Genomic DNA, 20,066 nt, shown 5'->3' on the forward strand with positions numbered 1-20,066 from the left:
GACCTAATTAAGGGAATTGAATAGTTAAAGTAGAGGCACCTCAGTGACTGTCTCTCCTATTGTCTCCCCCCCAGATAATGTCACCAACTTTCTCTGCAAGCGTTCTGTCCACTCTGTTACCTCTGCTGCCTGAAATTGTACCAGGTGCCTCTTTACAGACTTGGAATTGGTCTGAGTGGATCCCTCCCTCTGTCAGCTATGAGCTGAGACGGCTGCAAAGGAGGAGTTTGAGATTTTATGATGAGGGAAAAGAATGAGATGAATTGGGAGTGTGGAGCAGGATGGGTGGGAGACAGGATGGGTGAGGCTCTCCAGTGCGCAGTGGGGACCCCAGGAAGGCACAGGGCGCTGGGGACCCCAGGAAGGCACAGGGCGCTGGGGACCCCAGGAAGGCACAGGGCGCTGGGGACCCCAGGGAGGCAGAGGGCGCTGGGGACCCCAGGGAGGCACAGGGCACTGGGGACCCCAGGGAGGCACAGGGCACTGGGGACCCCAGGAAAGCACAGGGTGCCTGGAGGCTGGGTGCTCAGAACGCAGAGAGGTGGGCAAACACCAAAGGCAGAGTGAGCCTGTTAAACATCTTCTCCTGGGCCCTCCTCCTACTTGGCAGACAGGGAGGCGGTCCCATCTCTGGCTCCTGTAGTTTTCCTCCCATCTGCACCTCTGATCCTGTGACCCAGAATTCAAGAGGCCTCAGTGGCTCAGCCCCACGTCGGGGCTCTCGTGGGCTGGTTGTCCTGCATGGGAACACACACTCTGAAATCTAGGCAACCCCCTGACAGGTGAACTTGGAAATGCAACCTACTTAGAGTGCTAGGTCAGCTTGTCCTCGAGCTTCTGAACTTCGTACAAAGTCTGACTGTATTTGTTTTTCCCATTCGTATTCAGAGTATAGAGTGACGTAGTCAGGATGACAAACTGAGCGTATTTGAAGCTTTGATCTCTTGGTGTCAGAAGAGTGAATTGTTAAATTTATGCTGAGAACAACAGTGTAAAGACTTGTGCTTCCAGGAATACTGACCTAAGCAACTTGGACCAACCCTCCCTCTGAGGACAGCAAGATATATTTGAACAAAATATCTGAAAAAAATTCTTGACTACTGATGGACTAATAAGACAGTGAAAACCACGAGGCCAACGTCAGGGAGAAGATCAAAATTTGGAAAGATGAACCCAGCTTCTGGGGCAGTTTTTCTACTAAGAGTGTTTGCCAATCATGGAAGAGGCCACTGAGAAGTTGAGCAGTGCCTTCGACCATCCCATAGTAAGAGAGGATGACATTTAGAGTTCAAGGTCCTCCACGTTTGGGGGTCTTATCAAGCCTTCTTCTTTGGGTTGGGACCCCAAAGTGTTACACCTAAGGGAAAACAAGTGAATTGGAAATAAACAAGCCTTCGCGAAAAGTTCAGTCCAGTTTTCAGACATAGGATGTCTCAGAAAATCTCACTTATTACAATTAGATTAAAATGATTCCAGATTGCTAATATAACCAGGAGCCTGGCAGTCACAAAAAGTTCTCAGAGAAAAATATTTTCATCAATTATTTCTATAAAATCTTTTTGCTCCAAGTGCATTGTCCAGTACAAAATCTAGAATAACCGAACACACTAAGAGAAAAGATAGTATTGACAAGAACCAGCAGAAACAAAGGACAATGAAATTAGACAGACCCTCAGGGGCTCTAGATATTGGAATTAACCAGGCAAAATGTTAAAGTGAGTGAGAATTGAAAACTATAAAAAATGATATAACATAAATGGAAATAACCAAATACAAATTTGAGAATAGCGATATACAATTACTGAAATAAAAACTCAATAGATTGGTTTAACAGAATGTTCCATTACCTCATGAGAAAACGAGTGAATCTGAAACAGGTTAAAAGCAAACATCCAGAATAAAGCAAGGAGAGACACAGGACCGAACATACAAAATAGGGGGGAAAAGACATAAAGGCTGCTGTGAGAAGGTTTTGTAAACATTTACAGGAGTCTGAAAAGGAAAGGGAAAAAAAGAATTGGCAGAAGCAATATCGAAGAAATATCGGTTAAGAATTTTTCTCATTGAAGAAAGGCATTCAAGACCCAAAATGTTTCTCTAGACACTGCTTTGTTGCATCCCACAGTATCTAAAAAGTAAGGATAAAGATGGCTTAAAACAAAATAATGAAAAAAAAAAAAAACATGCCAGGCAAATACTCACAAAAAGAAAACTAGTGTATATATACTAATTTCAGACAAAATTGACTTCAAGATTAAAATCACTAGAAACACCCATTTTCGAATGACAAAGGGGGATACTTTGATTCACCAGGAAGATATAGCAATTCTAAATTTGTATGCACTTAATAACATGTTACCAAAATATATTTAAAAAATTGACAGAGTGAAAATAAGTAGAAAAATCTACAAATGCAACGATAGCGGGAGATGTTAACACACCTGGCTGGAATGCGTAAGCTGTGTGAGCCCCAAACCTACGAGATGCTTCTTTTCCTTGGGAAGTCCTGCAGGTCACACCATTGACAATAGGCACATGAAATGCGTCGGTGAGACGAGAACCAGCCTCACGAAGAAGTCAGTGGCGGCCTCGTCTGTGGAACAGGCTCACCGGAGGAGGGGCCGTGATAACCAGGCTCACCAAGAGCCCCAGAGACAAAGACATGAAAACCGTAGGATCGGGTGTGGGTGAGGACCCGTCAGAACACAGCTGGACAGAATCACTGCAGAGAGCAGAAGGGTCGGTAGGGCAACCTGCAGACCTCTGAAATGGTTAACAGGGCATAGCATCTTCAGGGGCAAAATGTACATGCGGCCAACAAGGGGACCACTCAGCGCAGACCATGAGACGAAAGCAAGGATGGCTATCTGGAGGGTAAGAACAGCTGCCCCATTGAAGAGGGGTAAAATCAATCACAGTGGGACATGACAGGTGGGAGCCTCTGGGAGCGGCCCTGCCCCTGGTCAAGATAGTAAATGAAAAACACTCCCGGGGAGCAGATACAGGAGGAGAAGCCCCGCCCAGTTCAGGGGTGGGTCCATCCCAGCCAAGGCAGCACGGCTGCCGCACGACAGCCCCTCTCAGGTTGCTCCAGGGAGAGGGAAAGTTCTCCCCATGGGCAGAGCTTTGGGCCCACCTGGTCCTCCGCTCTGTGTGGAAGGAGAGGCAGCCCCAATCTTAGAAGGTACTGGAATTCACGAGCGATGGGGAAGGACTTGGCCAGCTGAACAGAGGTGGGGAGGGGGGACGTGAGGGGAGGAACAAGGAGGTGTAAGTGGGGGCCTTGGTGGGTAGACACGAGTGAGCAGAAAGAGAGGCTCTCTGGGCAGCCGGGGGCATCGGCAGCGGGGAGGCAGCCAGCAGCCCAGCAGGGGGACCCGGCCCGCCGTCCCAGACCTGAGGGCGGTTCTTGCCCAAGGCTGTGGTCTGATCTGCACAGCAGCTCCACAGCGCCCTTTGCCACGTCCTTCTCTGCCCCTCCTTTCCACCACGGCTCCGATCCCAAGGGACCTCCTGACAAATATCCTACGTGCTCAGCTCCATCTCAGGGTCTGCTCCCTGGGAGCCCGGCTGGGTGCCTAGTGGAGAGAACCGAGGCCATGGTGAGTAGCACTGATGCCCACGCATCCGCTCCACTGCCCAAGGTTCCCTCTCCTCACATTGGAAATAGCTCTGCCCGCACCACCCCCAGCTCCTGTTCAGTCCTGCACAAAACTCTCCGGCTCTCTGGGTAGTGTGTGTGTGGGGGGGTCTCTGCATTGGGGGTGATGCCCAGCGGTTCCCATGGGGTCAGAGATCTGGATGAAAAGGCAAATTAGCCCCTCCACATTCCATATAAAATGTCAGAACTGGGCTTGGATGACAGAGACCCTCACACCCATTGGACGGGGCCAGGAGGACAGGCACACAGGAGTCCCAGCTCTGCGCCATCCTGGAATCCCGGTGGGGTGGGAAGAGCCCCGTCCACCCTGCTCTGGCTGTGGCTCTGCCCCGTGGGTGTTTTCCCTTTGCTGTTGCTGTCTTCGGTCACGTCTGAACTGGACGCGGGGGAACCGCCCTGCTGGGGGGCTGAGCTGCTCTCCTAGCCTGTCTGCTCCTATGAGAACAGGGTATGTTTAAGTTCCCATCAGCCTCAACCACGGCTGGTCCTCGTTATTTGCAGATTCTGTTTTTAAATTCATCTACTCGAGAAAATGTATTTGTAACCTCGAATCAATACTCGAGGAATTTAGGGGCCTTTTCTGACATGCACAGGGAGGCAAAGGATCTGGGGGGCCGGATGTGCAAGTCCCCAGCTGAGGGTGACAGGGTGGCTCTGCCCGCTTGTTTCAGCTCGTGCTGCAAACCAGCATTCTTTCCAGGGCCTATGTAGCGCCACGTTTTTCACATTTTTGTGCTCTTTGCTGGTGATTTTGCTTTTTAAATGGCCCCAAGCACAGCGGGAAGGGCTGTCTAGTGTCCTAAGCGCAGGAAGGCTGGGACGTGCCTCCCCGGAGAAAACACATGTGCGAGATGAGCTTCGTTACAGGAGTGAGTTACGGGGCTGCTGGCGTGGGCTCAGCGTTAAAGAATCCACAACACGTATGAAAGGAGCTGTCTAGTCACCAGGGAGGCTCATTGACTGATGAAAATGTAGTGGCCTGAGGCTCGCAGGACCCTGGCCCTGCGTCCCCCCTGGAGCAATGGCTCAGGTTTCGCTAATTCTGGGTTCACAGCGACCTCGTGCAGTGCAGCTACCGCACATGACGAGCAGTGGCTGTTTTCCTCCTGGTTTGTAGTCTCCTTGGGGGATCGTCCTCTTACCCCGATGGTGGAGAGATGGCTGTGGTCTCTGAGCCTACAAGCCGACATGAGGGACACGACCTTGTCTTTGCTTGTGTCCACCTGGAATGGAATGACTCCCTGGGAGTCGCCTTGATCCACGGAGAGGTTTTAGGAACGGACGCGAGGCCGGGCCCTGATCTCACCCGTGGAAATGGCTGAGGTTTGCGCGGCTGCCGCTTCAGGCATTTCTCGGGTTCGCCACTTGGCCGTTGGGGTTTGAGAATCAGTAGCTTCTCTCCAGCCCTGCGAGTTCCTCAGTGTGTTGACTCTCTGCCTTTCATCCCGCTTACAAACCAGAGAATTATTTTCTGAGCTCATCTTTTTGTATAATGTCTTTCCAACAGCAACTAAACCCACACATGCTAAAATCCAATTTCCAACCGTGTCCCCTAGAGCTACGGTGTCCTAAGGTGGAGGACCTGCTTCCCACGGGTCACAGGTGACAGTTTTACTAAATGAGTGACCAAGTCCACCAGGAATGACCCTCTTCTCGCCTCTGATGATGGTCTCTGCACGGCCCTCCTGCCAGCCCCTCAGCTGTGTAGGTTTCGCAGCGGGGACCCCGCCCCTGGGCCTGTCAGGGGCTCTGCTCACATCTAAGCCAGGCTCGCAGAGCAGCCAGCATCTCAACGTCACCAGCCACAAGGGCAGAGGGAAAACTGCTCTGGGGGGTCACACTCGGGCAGTTAAATGCTTCAGCCCAGAAGGGACACGTGTCACCCCTCTCACAACACGTTGGCCGAACAGGCAGGGGGCTGGCATCACAATGACTGCGTGTGCTTGGAAGGGGCGAGAATATTTGGCAGAAAATGCGAATGACTGCTGCAGAGGACTAAAGAAGCAGGAGGACTTTTAGGGACTCCAGGGGAACAGACGCATTACAAGCCTGCTTGATGTAGTTTCAGGGCCGGGAGGATGAGCCCTGCGGGCGGGCTTGCCAGGGTGGTCAGGGTGAGCACACACGGTTTCATGGTCCAGCCCCTGCTCCGGGTCGTGCTGGCCGCACACAGGGTGGTGTCTGAGGTGTGGTGACTCAGCTCTCGGGGTTGGGTAAACCCTGGCACACGCCCAGCCATATACCTGAAAGTCCTTTGGGGGTCCCTCCACGGGTCCTAGCTCAGGGAACAGGCCTGAAGCTTTTCTTTTCTTTTTTATTTTTTTGCGGTTCGCGGGCCTCTCACCGCTGTGGCCTCTCCCGTTGCGGAGCACAGGCTCCGGACGCGCAGGCTCAGCGGCCACGGCTCACGGGCCCAGCCGCTCCGCGGCACGTGGGATCTTCCCGGAGCGGGGCACGGACCCGCGTCCCCTGCATCGGCAGGTGGACTCTCAACCACTGCGCCACCAGGGAAGCCCAGGCCTGAAGTTTTGTTCCCACGTGACTCGGGAGCCCTAGAAGTACTGAGCCACCACTGTTCCTCACGCTGCGTTTGCTTTGGTGGAGAGAGAGCTGATCTTCCCTGGAGGATGTCGTTTAACACCATCGATTGTTTGCTGAGTTGCAGCGAGTCCTGCAGTGGCTCACGGTCCCATCAAATCCCGCCCCCAGGCCCCTCTGAGTCACGGGTACTTGGACGGTTTCCTGGCATGTCATATGATTTGGAGGCATGATTTCTCATTTCCCCTACTTGGTATTCTAGAGACACTCATCTCTCATTTCATGCTGCAGTTTCTAAAAATGAACTTAGGGGTATCTTGAGTTTCTTACCCATTTCTCTTCCTTTTCAACCCCAGGCGATGGGATTTATGAAATCTTGTGGCCGAGGAGGTGAGGGGAGGACCTAGTTACTCGGCACGTGTGTCGTCACCCTTCTGCTTCGGTCCAGGTGGCACACGCGTGGTCACCTGCAGAGGTGACAGCGCCACGCCGGTGGGTTCGCTCCTTGCCCTTGGGCTCAGGTCACCAGCAGGACCCGTGTCCCCAGGGCTCCCAGCTCTGAATCTTGCGGACGTGTGTGGGAACTTGGTCAGGCTCCCGGGCCGTCAGTGACTTTGCCTGGACAGTGGAGGTCAGCGTCTGGTCTTTGCTCCGACAGAAGAGAGCCGAGCAAATGGCTGGCGAAGCCAGTGAAGGTGTTTGCGTGCAATGATATGATTCCAGATTTTACCTAAAGATACGTAACATTATAAGAGGAAAATGAAAGTGCACAGGTGGAGAGGAAACAGGAAACGTGCCGGGATGGCTGTTGAGGCCGGGGACGGGAGTGAGGGGCTTATTATGTTATCTTGTCAATTTCATGTAGACATGAAAATTCCCTTAACAAGAAGTATTAAAAAAAAAGACCATAAAACAAAATCACAAGGATTTTGCTGGTTTGCGCCAGCCTCTCTGGGGAAGGACAGACGGACGGTGAGCTGCGGGCAGAAACGTGGATGCTAACCTGGCTCAGGGAGCTTTGCGCCGTCAACCTGTCTAGACCTCGGCCCTTCGTTATTTTATTAAACGAAGGGGAAGACGGGGCCTCACGAGTGACGGGAGGAGGGGGTGGTGACTGAACGTGATGGAGCTCCCCCCCCCCACCACCGCGGTGGAGCTGAGCTTGACAAGGTCGGTGCCTCCCCTGGCCCCATCCCCCTGCCTCCCAGGCCCCCCTCCGCCCCCCGCCCCCGGCTGCACTGGGCCCAACCCCTCCCCACCGCCTGCAGGTCCAACTTTCCCCTTGCCAGGCTGGCCATCTGACACCTGCCCTCCGGTTTCCTGTACCACATTAAATGTGACAGCGAAGCAAAGGGACCCTCTGAAAACCCAGCCCTTGAGGGAAGCCTGGGGGCTTGGCTGGGGGCCCAGGGAGCCCCTGCAGAGGAGCCCCCCAGGGACGTGGCCGTACTTCCACACGTCCTTCTGTGACTCAGCGCAGGGAGGCCCTCTGGTGGCAGCAAAAGATCTGGGTTCTATTAAATCAGAACAAAAGAAAACACATAACAGGGGTCTGGGCCTTTCAGACCCTCAGGCCTGCAGGTCCCGTGAGCCCTCCAGCCCCTTGGCTGGGGGGGAGCCCCTGGTGGTCTGTCAGTGGCCGGGACCCCTGGAGCGTGGGCGGTCCCATGGGTTGGGAGGCATGAGTCAGGGTAGCCGGAAGGAGTGCTGTAAAGACAAGGGCGTCTCCAGGGGTACTGGCCATCAGAGGTCTGCTGGACTCGGCATTTATAAGGGACGGTGGGCGAAGCTCAGACCAGCGGCCGGCAGGCCTGGGCTGGTCTCCACTGGGCCTCTCTCTGGGTCTCAGCGTCCTCCATCGTCAAGTGGCGTCTGTCAGCTCCGAGCTTGTGACTTGCGCCCACATCGAGCCTCTGCTGCGCTTCACCCAGCTCGGCTTTCCTGCTGCCCCTCCGTCTCTAACCCCTGTCTCCCGATCGCCAGCTGCCCAGCTTGGCCCGCCTCCCCCCATGTCAGCCCCCATTTCCGCCACCACAGCCTCAGCCTTGCTGTGCCAGGATCGGCAGACCTCCCGAGTCTCCGCTCTGAGGCCCGCTGACCACCTCCTCTGCCCGTCCGGACCGTGCAGCACTGTCCTTCCATCAGGTCCTCAGTCCCCCTACCACCCGCCCCTTCACCCACCGGGGATCCCGTCCCCCTTCCCCGCCTCCCCCGGCACCTCCCTCCCTCCTTCCCCGGCCCTGCCAGTGCTGGTTAAGGCAGCGCCCACTGTGCATGGTGCCCGCTGACCGTCCTGCCAGCTTGCCCGGGTCCCTGGACGGCTCACTCCATCCCGTCACTGAGTCCTCTGCTCAACTACCCCTTCCTCAAAGACGACCACCCGACGTAAAATAACCTCTTCCCTCCTGTCCCCTCATGCTGGTTTAGTTTCTCCTAGAACTGGTCCCCCGACGCGGCACTGCTGGTCTGTCTGCTGCTCTGGTCTATGTCCCACAGAACCAACCCCACGAGGCAGGGGCTGCACTCACCCTGCCTGTCGCTGGTTTTCTCCAGCACCGGGAGACACGTGTGTTGGATGAAAGAATGACACCAGTCTACCAATCGGGTTTGAAGTCATGACTCCAGGCACCCGAGAGGTGTCTTCACAGGTGTGGCTTCCCGGCCGGGGGTTCTGAACGCAGCGCTTGTGCAGTTGGTGACATCTGATGTCCCTGAGGGTGTGGCAGGGTCCTAGGCTCCACAGCCCTGCTGCCGCTGCTGCAGCCCCTGGGAGGACGTGCTGAAACACAGCTGGCCCGGGAGACCACAACCCACAACAGTGGTCTTTACTTTCTCCCTAGTGTTACCCCGACTTTCAAAATTAACTTTATTACTTGTTCTGATTATAAAAATAAGACATGTCCCCTTAAAACCTGAAGACAAGAGAGGAAGACATTGTACAGGTCAGGGTTCCAACAGACACACAGAACCAGTAGGGGACTACACATGCACACGCACACACGACACACACAGACACACACCAGCCAAGCGGAAAACCAACCATCAGAGACGGGGACCAGCTCCAGGAGGTACTCTGCCGGGCAGAAAGAAGAAGGCCAGCAGCCCAACAGGAAAACGGGCAAAAGCTCTCAAGAGGCCAGCGCAGGTGCCCGGGGGCCGCCGACACACGACAGGAAACACACCCTCACTCGCTGCAGTACAGGAAACCTGGTAAGGTCAGAATAATGTTGACTTTGAAGGGCAGGGAGGCCCGGGGCCCTCTCCAGGGTAGGGGTAACCCTCCACCTTTTGCCCTGGATCCCTGCTACATGGCTGTGAAGTTACAATCATTGATGAGTTGTACATGAAGGGGTGAGGGGCTCCCCTGGAACGGGGCTGGTTCTCGCTTAGGGGTAGAGGGAAGGCAGTACTGGCCTCAGCCTTTTGGGGTCAGACACGTTGTGGAGAGGATGCTGTAGCCCTTGTCCTCTGGAGCAAGCCACCTGCTTCTCCTGCGGCCCCCAAACACCCGGCTTTTCTGGTGCAAATGCAACCCACGCGGGGACCTCAGTCACGTCGACTACGACACACAAAGATATGTTTTGGCCAGGGTTATCTGTTTTTGGTTGTAGGCTTAGTTTGACTCAAAGTAGTAAAAATAGTCTAAATCGATCTATTTTAAACACTGGTGGACCCGTGCACACTTAACACGCGTGTGTGATGTGTCCCGGCCAGACAGTAAGCCATTTGGTGCTGTAGGGAAATCATCAATAAGTAAAACCAATGGGAAGAGGAGAGGAAATGGTGTTTAGGACACAGGTACCCAGACATCCGACTGAAAAGGAAAGGGGGCACGAGCCCATCAAAAGGGGCAAACCTCTAGCAGCCTGCCCGCCTTCTGAGCTGCGGGACACGGCCCGGCTCTGCCCGCGGGGTACCCCCTGCAATGGCTCAGCGGGGCCAGGACCCTCCGTCAAGATGTCACAAGGTCCCCATTTGGCTTGCAGTGAGTTTGGAGGTGACGCCCCTGCCTTGTCACGGAAGCATCTCAGCTGGGATGGTGACTCACCAGTTTCAGGGTCGGGCTTTGGGTGGGTCTAGGGTGCCAGCTCCTTTGCTTTATTTGGGGTGTGGGGGAGTCCGGCTCCTGGCGTGGAACCCCGTCCCTGTGGCGGTGTCACTGCCCTCGGGGCCCCGCTCCCATGGGCCTTGGTAAAGTGGCCCCAGTCAGTTAGCGCCCTCGGCAGGGGCCAGGTGGGAACAGGCCGGGGATGGGGACACCTAACCACGCTTCCTTAGAAGCATATCAGGAAGGCTGAGCCTTCAGGGGACAGTGACACCAGGCTGACTGGTGAAAGGGTGACTTGAAAGGAACTGACTGGCTCAGCTGGAGAGGCAGGCCAGCCCAGCACCTGGAAGGACTGAGACAGGCTGGGGCTCGGGACCCTTTGCTGCAGGGCTTGCACCTGGACAGACGTCTTCTCAAGCAACAAAATACAAAGAAAGTATAAGGGACTAAAAATAACTGCGTGCACGCACAGCTGGGGCAAATTAATGACAGCAAGATATAGAAAGACCAAAACCCAAGTGCCACTTCTGCAGAGCCAGGAGCAAAAGCAGGGCACTGTGCGTGCCCCCTGCACACACCACTGCGCAGGCCCCCTGCACACACCACTGCGCGTGCCCCCTGCACACACCACTGCGCAGGCCCCCTGCACACACCACTGCGCGTGCCCCCTGCACACACCACTGCGCAGGCCCCCTGCACACACCACTGCGCAGGCCCCCTGCACACACCACTGCGCAGGCCCCCTGCACACACCACTGCACGTGCCCCCTGCACACACCACTGCGCGTACCCCCTGCACACACCACTGCGCGTGCCCCCTGCACACACCACTGCACAGGCCCCCTGCACACACCACTGCGCAGGCCCCCTGCACACACCACTGCGCGTGCCCCCTGCACACACCACTGCGCAGGCCCCTTGCAAACACCACTGCACGTGCCCCCTGCACACACCACTGCGCAGGCCCCCTGCACACACCACTGCGCGTGCCCCCTGCACACACCACTGCGCGTACCCCCTGCACACACCACTGCGTGTGCCCCCTGCACACACCACCACCTAAGGGGTGGGCAGACCACCTAAGCTGCCCTTCCGGCCTGACCCCTGGACACACCCCTCCCCTCACCCCATGTAAGGAACAGCTCGCCCCCCCCTCGGGGAGCAGGCAAGCAAGGGAACCTGGGGTTTGCTGCCGATCCCGCCTGCTGCAGCAGGGGCCTCAGTAAAGCCCTGCCTGAATTTCTCGTCTGGCCTCTGATCAACTTCTATTGGTTAAGGAGGCCAAGAACACTGATCGGTAACAGGATGAGCCCAGAACCCGTGTCCGTTCTGGGGTGGGGGGTGGGACATTTCAGACACCCTAGAGGAGGACGCCCACAGGCCACCCTAACCCGAACGGGCTGCACGACGTGCGGGGGCCGCACAGTGGCAGGGAGAGCACGCGAGCCCCCTCCGGCTGACTCTGGCCCCGGGCTCCCCGCCTGGCCTGCAGGTCCTGTCTAAGCCTGGCGGGGGCCGCGGCGTTGCCATGATGGCTTCACGGGCTACGGCCGCCGCAGCCACAGGCCCCGTGCTTGGGTTTGCTGCTCTGCCGTTGCTGTGTTGAGTCCTGCAGGGTGTTCTCTCTGGATCTGTGGTTTGTAGTGAAGTCCGGCGGGGCAGTGTTAAGGGGCTGTAGGACTGGATCCTCAGCGGTCCCGTGATCCTGTCTCCTACCGCCCCTCCCCAGGGAAGAGGGAAAACGTTTCATATTCTAGTACTTTGAACAGCACTTTCTTCTGACTTTTGAACAAGGGGCCCACGTGTTCCTTTGACACTGGGCTCTGGTTGGAGAAACAGACGCCTGCAGCCCGGCCAGTGAGCAGAGGAGCTGCCGGCACTCCCCAGCCTGGCAGACCTGGGGCGCCCCGGAAGCCAGGCTGACGCTCCTTGGGGACACTCCACGTGACGCACAGTGTGGGTCACTCACAGCAGCCCCTGCACCCCCACAGCCAGCCTCCAAGCCATCCACCCTGGAGCCCCCATCCCCGGGATGGGGGGGCAGCCACGCAGCTCCCTGCCCTGCAAGCTTCCCTCCTATTCCGGGTGTGTCTGGTGGGTCACTGGTCACAGGTCACGATAAGATGAGCAGATTTCGAAAACAAATGGATGGTTACTGAAGGGGAAACGTGGGCTGCGGGGCCGGGGGGGATGAATTAGGAGTTTGGGATTCACATACACACGCGACTATATATAAAATAGGCAGGCAACAAGATCCTACTGTAGAGCACAGGGAACTCTACTCAATATTCTGTAATGACCCACATGGGAAAAGAACCTGAAGAAGAATGAATGTATGTGCATGTATAACTGAATCGCTTTGCTGTACACCTGCAACTAACGCACTGTTGTAAATCAACTCTACTCCAATAAAACTTTTTAAAAAGGGTGAGCAGAGAGGGGAGCCAGCGTTCACAGACTCCTACAGCAATGCGGCAGAGTGCTTGTATGTGTATTGAATCCAATGATAAAAAGTTATGACATATTCTTTTTCCAGTTCATTTTTTCCAATAATTTATTTGTACTGGATTTTACAAGCTGGTGATCGGAGGGGGCTCTTTATCATGGCGAGTTTCTAGGGCCAGTTTCTCTTTCATTTGTGATTGGAGGGCTGTAGCCCCGCCCCTGGCTCCTTCACTGCCCCTGTCGCAAGCTTGCATTTCAATCATCCTGGGCATTTTTTATGGATTTGAATAGGAAAATCTTACTGACATATACATTCAAGAAGGGCAGAGTTACATTTCCATATGAATACGAGCACGTAGGCACCACGGCTGGCTACTTGCAGAAGGATATTATCCCAGCTACTGCGCGGAATGAAACGATGATGTATTTTTATACTGAAATCATATACTTTTTTCCTTAAAAGTCAGGATGAAATCTTCCATTCACGGATAGAGAATGCTTCAGCCAGGCTGCTTTAGAAAACAGCCGTGTGCGAGCCTCCTTTCCTAAAGGGGTCCACTCTCCCCCACAAGGGCGCCGTTTGCTGTCCCTTTGCAGGTTCAGGACGGCCGCCCCTCTTCCTCTGTGGGTTGTGGAAGATTTTCTTCTAATACCTTAGTGCCCTGGGTTGGGAAAAACAACGATCGCCTCCTAAAAAGCTTTCTGTTGCTGAACCACAACAGAGGGTAGCTATTCTTCGGGGAGGGTGCAAAATTGAATTGGGTCAACTCAAGACCTCACCTGGGCATCTGAGCAGCTCAGGCCCCAGACAGAACTGTGCTCTGAGGCGGGAGCTCTGAGTCTTTTCCTGCCCTTGTTGATGCCATTTAGTAGCGAAAAAAGGACAGAGGCTGTATGGTAGCAAGGGGGCCGCAGCCTGCAGGGCACAGACAAACTCAGGCCACCACGATCCCTGGAAGCCAGGCGAGAAGGATGCTTACAGCCAAGGGCAGGGAGGGAGAATGAGGACGTGTGGGCCAGAGGCAGAGGATGAAACACAGGATGCCGGAGGGACAGAAGGATGAGGCTGAGTGAACCGTGTGTGCGAAACCGTATGGAATCCACTTAGCGTCGATGGAAGTTTTATCTTTAGTAGGAGGAAGCTTTCTAAGTGTGTAAGTAACTTTGGCTAACAAAAAAAGCAAGCTCCCTGTGAGGACCAGTGTGTTCAGAAGGGCCCTCACCTCGCCTGCCCGCCACTGGAGAGCAGGGACAACAAGATGGCCGTGGTCTACGGCCAGACCCTGACCACGGCCCCAGAGACAGCCTGCCTTTCAGTGCACAGGTGTTAATACTCGGCACCCTGTCTGACAAAGACGTGTGTCACCTTAGAAGATGCCTGTTCTGAGAAGGACGTCTGAAAGCCTGCCCTGAACTGTGCAGTTTTCAAGTGCAGCCCTGCTCCTGCCGGTGTGACATTTCATGGTCAAGGACAAACCTTGGGGTATTCCCTGCATCACATGATTTACAAAACATCCAGCCGCTGGGTTTGCTGGGGCCTGGGCACGACCTTCTGTGTAGACTGGGGACTTGTCCGCAAGCGGGTGACCCCCTCTCTGCTGGAAACGGTCTCTGCTTCCAGCTGCAAAACCACGGACTGTGTCCGACCCTGAGAGAACCAAGAGCGTGAAGCTCTATTTGGAAGTTTTCTTTTTTGAATGTAATGGAGACGTGAGCAGAAATAGCCGACATTCTGCCTGAGTTGGTTTTTCTTTTAAACATTTTATTTCAAAGGTCAACAACCGAGAGGCAACACCCGAGGAAACAAGTGGTTAGAGAACCATCGGAGCTTGTCTGAATCAATAACAAGATGCCACGTATGTTCCCTAAGCTTCTGTAACACATCACACATTTCAGCAAATAAATCCGCTCCAGTGCTGTGTCACCAGGGACAGGCCCAGGTCTGCGCGTGGCGTCATGGGGGGAGACACAGGGCTGGGCTGCGGGCCCGGCCTCGCCGCGTCCTCCCCGCGACCCCACCCGGGGCCAGTGGCTTCGGGGCCCTTGGGGCTCCGGTGACGGCAACCCCCGGGGTTCCGGGGCGGCCGTCTGTCCTCCAGTCTGTCCACAGGCTTTGACGGCTTCACCGCAGGCCACCCTGGACCGTTTCCGGGTGGGTGCAGAGCAGGGGGAAGTGCTGGGGACATCTTTTGGGTGACATGATGGGTCTGAGCTCTGTCTTGGTTTTGATGCAGGTGTCAGCTCTGTCCTTGCAGAGGTGTCTCTGCGGTCCGCACCCCGACTGCCTGCAGCATCCTGACTGTCCCCCGGCACGTTCCTGCCATCTGAGCTCCACCCACTTGGACGTCCCGCACTGAAATACCTGAGAGAGACCGAGGCTCCCCTGGGCGCTGCACACCAGTCCCGGCCGCTGCCACTCAGGATGCGGAGGGGCCACCCGGCACCCCGAGGTGCCAGCTCGTGGGGCTCGGCGGGCGGCAGCCAGCACCGCCCACGAGCTGCTCCACCACTGCCGGGGAGCTCCACGGCCCGGCCGACACAGTACCAGGATTTCTCAAAGTGGCTTGTGTGTCTTTCCCAGGTGAATGTGCAAAACGCAAGGGTAAATCACTCTTTTCAACACAGGATTCTTTATTTGAACTCTTCCTTGAAAGACAGTTTGTGAAGGACTGGCCCAGCCTCCCTCCACGGGACTCGAGGGGTCAGTGCTCCTTAAACCTGCAAGAGGAGGGTGAAACAGCAGCTGGTCTCCCAGCCTGCAGCGCTCAATTCACGCCCAAAGCGCAGAGCCTGGAGCTTCTCCCTTCCTGTCCCGAGGCCTTGGGGACAGAAAAGGGGAGAGGACACAGGAAGCGGGAGCAGAGCCAGGCTGAGCCTGGGAGCTGCTATGTTTGTCTGAAAGCTGCAGCTCAAAGAGCAGAAAAGAGGTAAATTTCCCGCACATTTTTTCACTCCATTTTGAGGAGAGGTTGCCGGGATCATACCCACACCAGGTATTGATTAGGAAAGGAAAAATGAGCGTGAATGAGGCGTGCAGTGCCAGGGACCACGGGTGAGCTGTGGTCTTTTAGGAGAAGCAGGTGTGGCGGCAGACAGGCCGGGCTGGCGCTCAGAGGCTGAGGGGCGCAGGGGGCAGGGCGCACTTACAGAGCTCGGTTTCCCGTCGCCGACCCCGGGCAGCTCAGCTCCTTGTGTATGAGGCGAAGCAGGAACTGCACCCAGAGCAAAGACAAGGCCACGGTTACTGCTGGGAGACCCTGCGGGTGGTGCCCTGCTGGCAGCGGGGAGGTGCCCGAGCAGCCCCGCCCCCCGGGAGCCCAACCCAGCAGGCGCTCAAGTTCACCGTGTCTGCGGCTCTCCCGTGGGGCGCTGGGGACCAGCTGCCCACGGAGGGGCCTCTTCCTCAGAACGTAAAGAACTTAAAAGCCTCAAGCAGAGCGGTGGGAGTGCCCCGCACAGCTGCCCACGGGCCGGGTCCCAGGGCAGGGCTGCTGGGCACCGAGTCCCGTGTGTCACTGCGGAGGCCGTGCTCCTGGGAATAACGCCCTTAGGACAGATTCCAGCCAGAAGCATGTCTGTTTAAAATGAAACCAGTCCAGTCATAAAGTGTCCAAATGGGAAAAAGACAGAGAGTGAGGACAAGGTGACCCATGGTCACGGTGACACTGGGGGAGACCAGCGTAATGGAGGACCAGGCGAGGGTCCGCAGCCAGCAGCACCGGAGGCTGCCCGGCCACCCTTGGAGCAGCTCTGTTCCACGGGGGAGCTTCTGCGAGAGCCCCGGCCCTGCCACCTCAGGGCCTGCTGGTCGCCCCACCAACTTCTCAGACGTGACAAAAGCGGCCGTCTGTGTGCACTGCCCAGCAGGGAGAGGGCCTCTTGGCCCCAGAGCCCGCCCAGGTGGCTGCAGCCCCGTGTGACGGGGGTCAGAGGGAGAGGGGAAGGCCCGGGGCTCGGAGAGCAGGGCCCCAGGCGTGATCACAGCCAGACAGTCCGCAGGCCCCCAGAGTCACCTGCCGGGTTCGTGGAGGTCCAGCCTCAGACGCGGAAGGAGGTGAAACTGGCCTACAGACCCCAGAAGAGAAGAGGCATGTCTGGTCTTTTTTTTTTTTTTTTTGCGGTACGCGGGCCTCTCCCGTCGCGGAGCACAGGCTCCGGACGCGCAGGCTCAGCGGCCACGGCTCACGGGCCCAGCCGCTCCGCGGCATGTGGGATCTTCCCGGACCGGGGCACGAACCCGCGTCCCCTGCATCGGCAGGCGGACTCTCAACCACTGCGCCACCAGGGAAGCCCGTGTCTGGTCTTTAAGGCTGAAAAGACTGTCCTCAGTGGAACCACGGAGTCGTCTGCTGGCTGTCCTCGCTCTCTCTCCTGCAGCAATTTTGGCTGGAGTCTCTCATCTAACCTAGCCGGTGCCGCGGGCTCGCAGTTATTGTTTGCCTGTTATGCGTTTTCCCTTTTGTCCTTTCTGACATTTCAGGTGTGTTTCCTGTAAGTAACTGGAGTCGGGGTTTCCAAGCCAGTCTGCCGTCCGCTGGGGACCGCAGACCCGCTGGGATCCTCCCCCACCTCCCTCACTCCCAGCTCTTTTCTCTTTAACGACTGCTTCGACCTCAGGTTCTCCAGTTTCTTCCTCTGGGACTGCTGCTGGGCGGTGCCGGGCCGTCTCCTCTGAGCCTCCAATCTCTACCTGCTCCCTAGTATTTTCCATCTTCCCCTTTCTGGGCTCATTCTGGATGATTTGCTTATACCTGTATGTCACCAGCTCCGTCTTTTTTAGTTCTTGTTCTTTGCACGTGAATTCAGTTCCTTCTTTGCCATCTTTAGTCATTTTTTTTTCATCTTTTTTAAACTGGAGTCTGGTTGATTTCCAGTGTAGTGCCAATCTCTGCTGTACAGACAAGTGACTCAGTTATACACATAGAGACAATCTTTTTTCATATTCTTTTCCATTACGGTTTATCCCTGCAGGTTGGATATAGTTCCCTGTGCGCTACAGTAGGTCCTTGTTGCTTATCCATCCTCTGTATAATCGCTTGCATCTGCTGACCCCAAACTCCCGACCCTTCCCTCCCCCACTTCCCCTCCCCCTTGGCCACCAGAGTCTGTTCTCTGTCTGCGAGTTTGTTTCTGTTTTGCAGATGGTTCATTTGTGTCATATTTTAGATTCCACATACAGGTGATATCATATGGTATTTGCCTTTCCCTTTCTGACTTACTTCACTCAGTACGATCATCTTAGTAATGTTACAAGTGTTTATTTTTGCGGTTTATGCGATAACCCTTTTACCTGCCGTTTGGGGGTCTGTGTGTTGTGCCTGTCACTGCATCACAGCGGGCCGTTCCCTACTGTTTCCTGATTTGGGAGTGTGAGCTCATCTGCAGCTGGGTGTTAGAGGCCCCACGCGGCGGGGGGTGAACTCTGTTCCTCTCACATGGTTTGGGATTTGCTTCTGCCGAAGAACCAGGTACATCACCACCCTAGAACCAACTTTACTTAATGTTTTGTAGGTGTTCCATAATATTTACATAATGCTAAGTTAAAAAATGGAAGGTTACTGTAAGCAGGTCCACGGCTAAAAGTTCTCAGGGCAGACTTGCCCCCAGTCTGGCGTGTGGGCTGAGATGGCACGCATCCTGGCTGTCTTCTGTACCAGTGTGCAAACGTGCATGCTTTCACCACACGCAGGGACCCCCGACGGTCCGGGCTTGACGAGGGGTCTCCACTGCCAGCTCTGCATCCTGGGCCAGCCCAGCACCGCGCCTCTTAACCCCAGGGCTGTGGGAGGGGAGGCATAACCACCCAGCCCCTCAATTCCTGAGACCGACGACTCACCCTGGCTGCTCCAGCATCAGCCTGGGTACTTATTTTAGTTGTCTTTACATTCTGGGGTCCTGGGGATATCCTTTCCTTTCTTACGAGTTTAGCTGTGCTTTAAAAGGAAGTTTAGTGTATATATTACCTGGTGTTTCTGATATTGAAGTGTTTTCAGCCTTAAACAGCCATAACGATGGAAGTTTCACTGCTACTTGGCGGAAATGATCTGGGGATTTAATTGAAGAGCTGCTTTTAACACCTAACAGGTTCATAAGTTGAGAGTCGGTATTTGATTCTGTATGAAATGGGGGGAGCTGTGTCTTAGGGCTTCCGGGAATGAAAACATAAAGGTTTCATTTAATTGATGGAGTTGATATTTCCAAGATCCTCAACTCATTTGTAATGGGATCAACATTCGGTTTTCCGGGTGACACGAGAGGAGACGGTGGCTTCAGGTCTGGGCCCCTGCGCGGGGTGACCAGTCGAGGGGCGCAGTGGCCACTCTTGCAGGTGGCCGCTGCAGGGCTGTGCCGTCGGGACCGTCCTCCTCCATCCCGGGGAAAGCCTCCGACCTTCGCATGCAGGAGGGGACAGACGCGGGGCGCAGAGACCGCAGTGCTCAGTGCTGCATGGGCGGCCCCGGCTCCTGTTCTGAACTCTAGAACAGTTTGGGTGCGGGAACCAGCTGCTTCCCCAGTGCGGCCGACTGGGGGCAGGAGGGGTGTGGGAGCAGTCACGGCACCGGGTAGGAGGCCAGCTAAGTGCACCGTCCCCTTTAACCCCCACAGTAAATCCCGTCCCTGGTGCCGTTATTCTGCCCACTTCACAGGTGGGTGCTTCGGGGCAGAGGGGCTCAAGACCCCGCCCGAGGCACACACGAGCCCCCTCTCAGCCTCTTTCCCAAGCTGCTGGAAACCACCCGCTGCTGCTTCGGACATCGGTTTAAACCAGAGAAAGGGCCTAGGACCACGAACATTTAGGGGTCTGTCACCGGCCCAAACTCTGCCAAGAGCCGCAGGAGTCCGCAGGAAAAAGTGCCCCCGGTGTGTGGCTCACAGCCACAGAGACACTCGTGGAAGCTGCCTGGCTGGAAAGCAAGATGACTCACCACTAAGGCACAGGCGTCTGCAAACACCAGCATGCAGAACACGTTGCTCCAGCCCGACGGGGAGAGGAGCCCGGCCAGCAGTGGGCCCAGCGCTGCTCCTGGAACGAGGCAAAGGGACACGCGTGGTGCTGTGCGCAGAAAACTCTGGAACGTGACCACCCAAAACACCCAGGCCAGTAAATACACAGGAAGGCGCTCGACACCTTACTCCTAACTTAAAAAAGCACGTTAAGGGGACTTCCCTGGCGGTCCAGTGGTTAGGACGTCAAGCTTCTACTTCAGGGGGCGTGGGTTCGATCCCTGGTTGGGGAACTAAGATCCCGCAAGCCACGGAGCGTGACCCCAAAAAAGAAAGACCACATTAAACGCTCAAATCTCACTCTCACCTGTCAGACTGAGAAGGGATAAAAAAGCCTGGTACTTGTACTGGTGAAGCAGGACTGGTCCA

General features: G+C 55.7%; 1 protein-coding gene across 1 annotated transcript in view; it reads right to left on the reverse strand.

Moving 5' to 3' along the window:
- Nucleotides 1-14,441: 14,441 nt before the first annotated feature.
- The window catches only part of SLC37A1 (solute carrier family 37 member 1), a 66,709-nt gene continuing 61,084 nt past the window's right edge, over nucleotides 14,442-20,066 (reverse strand). The window contains exons 18-20 of the mRNA XM_082839488.1: nucleotides 19,619-19,716; nucleotides 15,840-15,904; nucleotides 14,442-15,410 (exon numbers count right to left, since the gene is read on the reverse strand). Of these exons, the coding sequence (XP_082695614.1) occupies nucleotides 15,395-15,410; nucleotides 15,840-15,904; nucleotides 19,619-19,716 (179 nt within the window). The 3' untranslated portion in view covers nucleotides 14,442-15,394. The remainder of the gene's footprint in view (nucleotides 15,411-15,839; nucleotides 15,905-19,618; nucleotides 19,717-20,066) is intronic.

The sequence above is a fragment of the Leucopleurus acutus genome (assembly GCF_964270905.1).
Source record: "Leucopleurus acutus genome assembly, chromosome: 5".
In the NCBI taxonomy this organism is placed as follows: domain Eukaryota; kingdom Metazoa; phylum Chordata; class Mammalia; order Artiodactyla; family Delphinidae; genus Leucopleurus; species Leucopleurus acutus.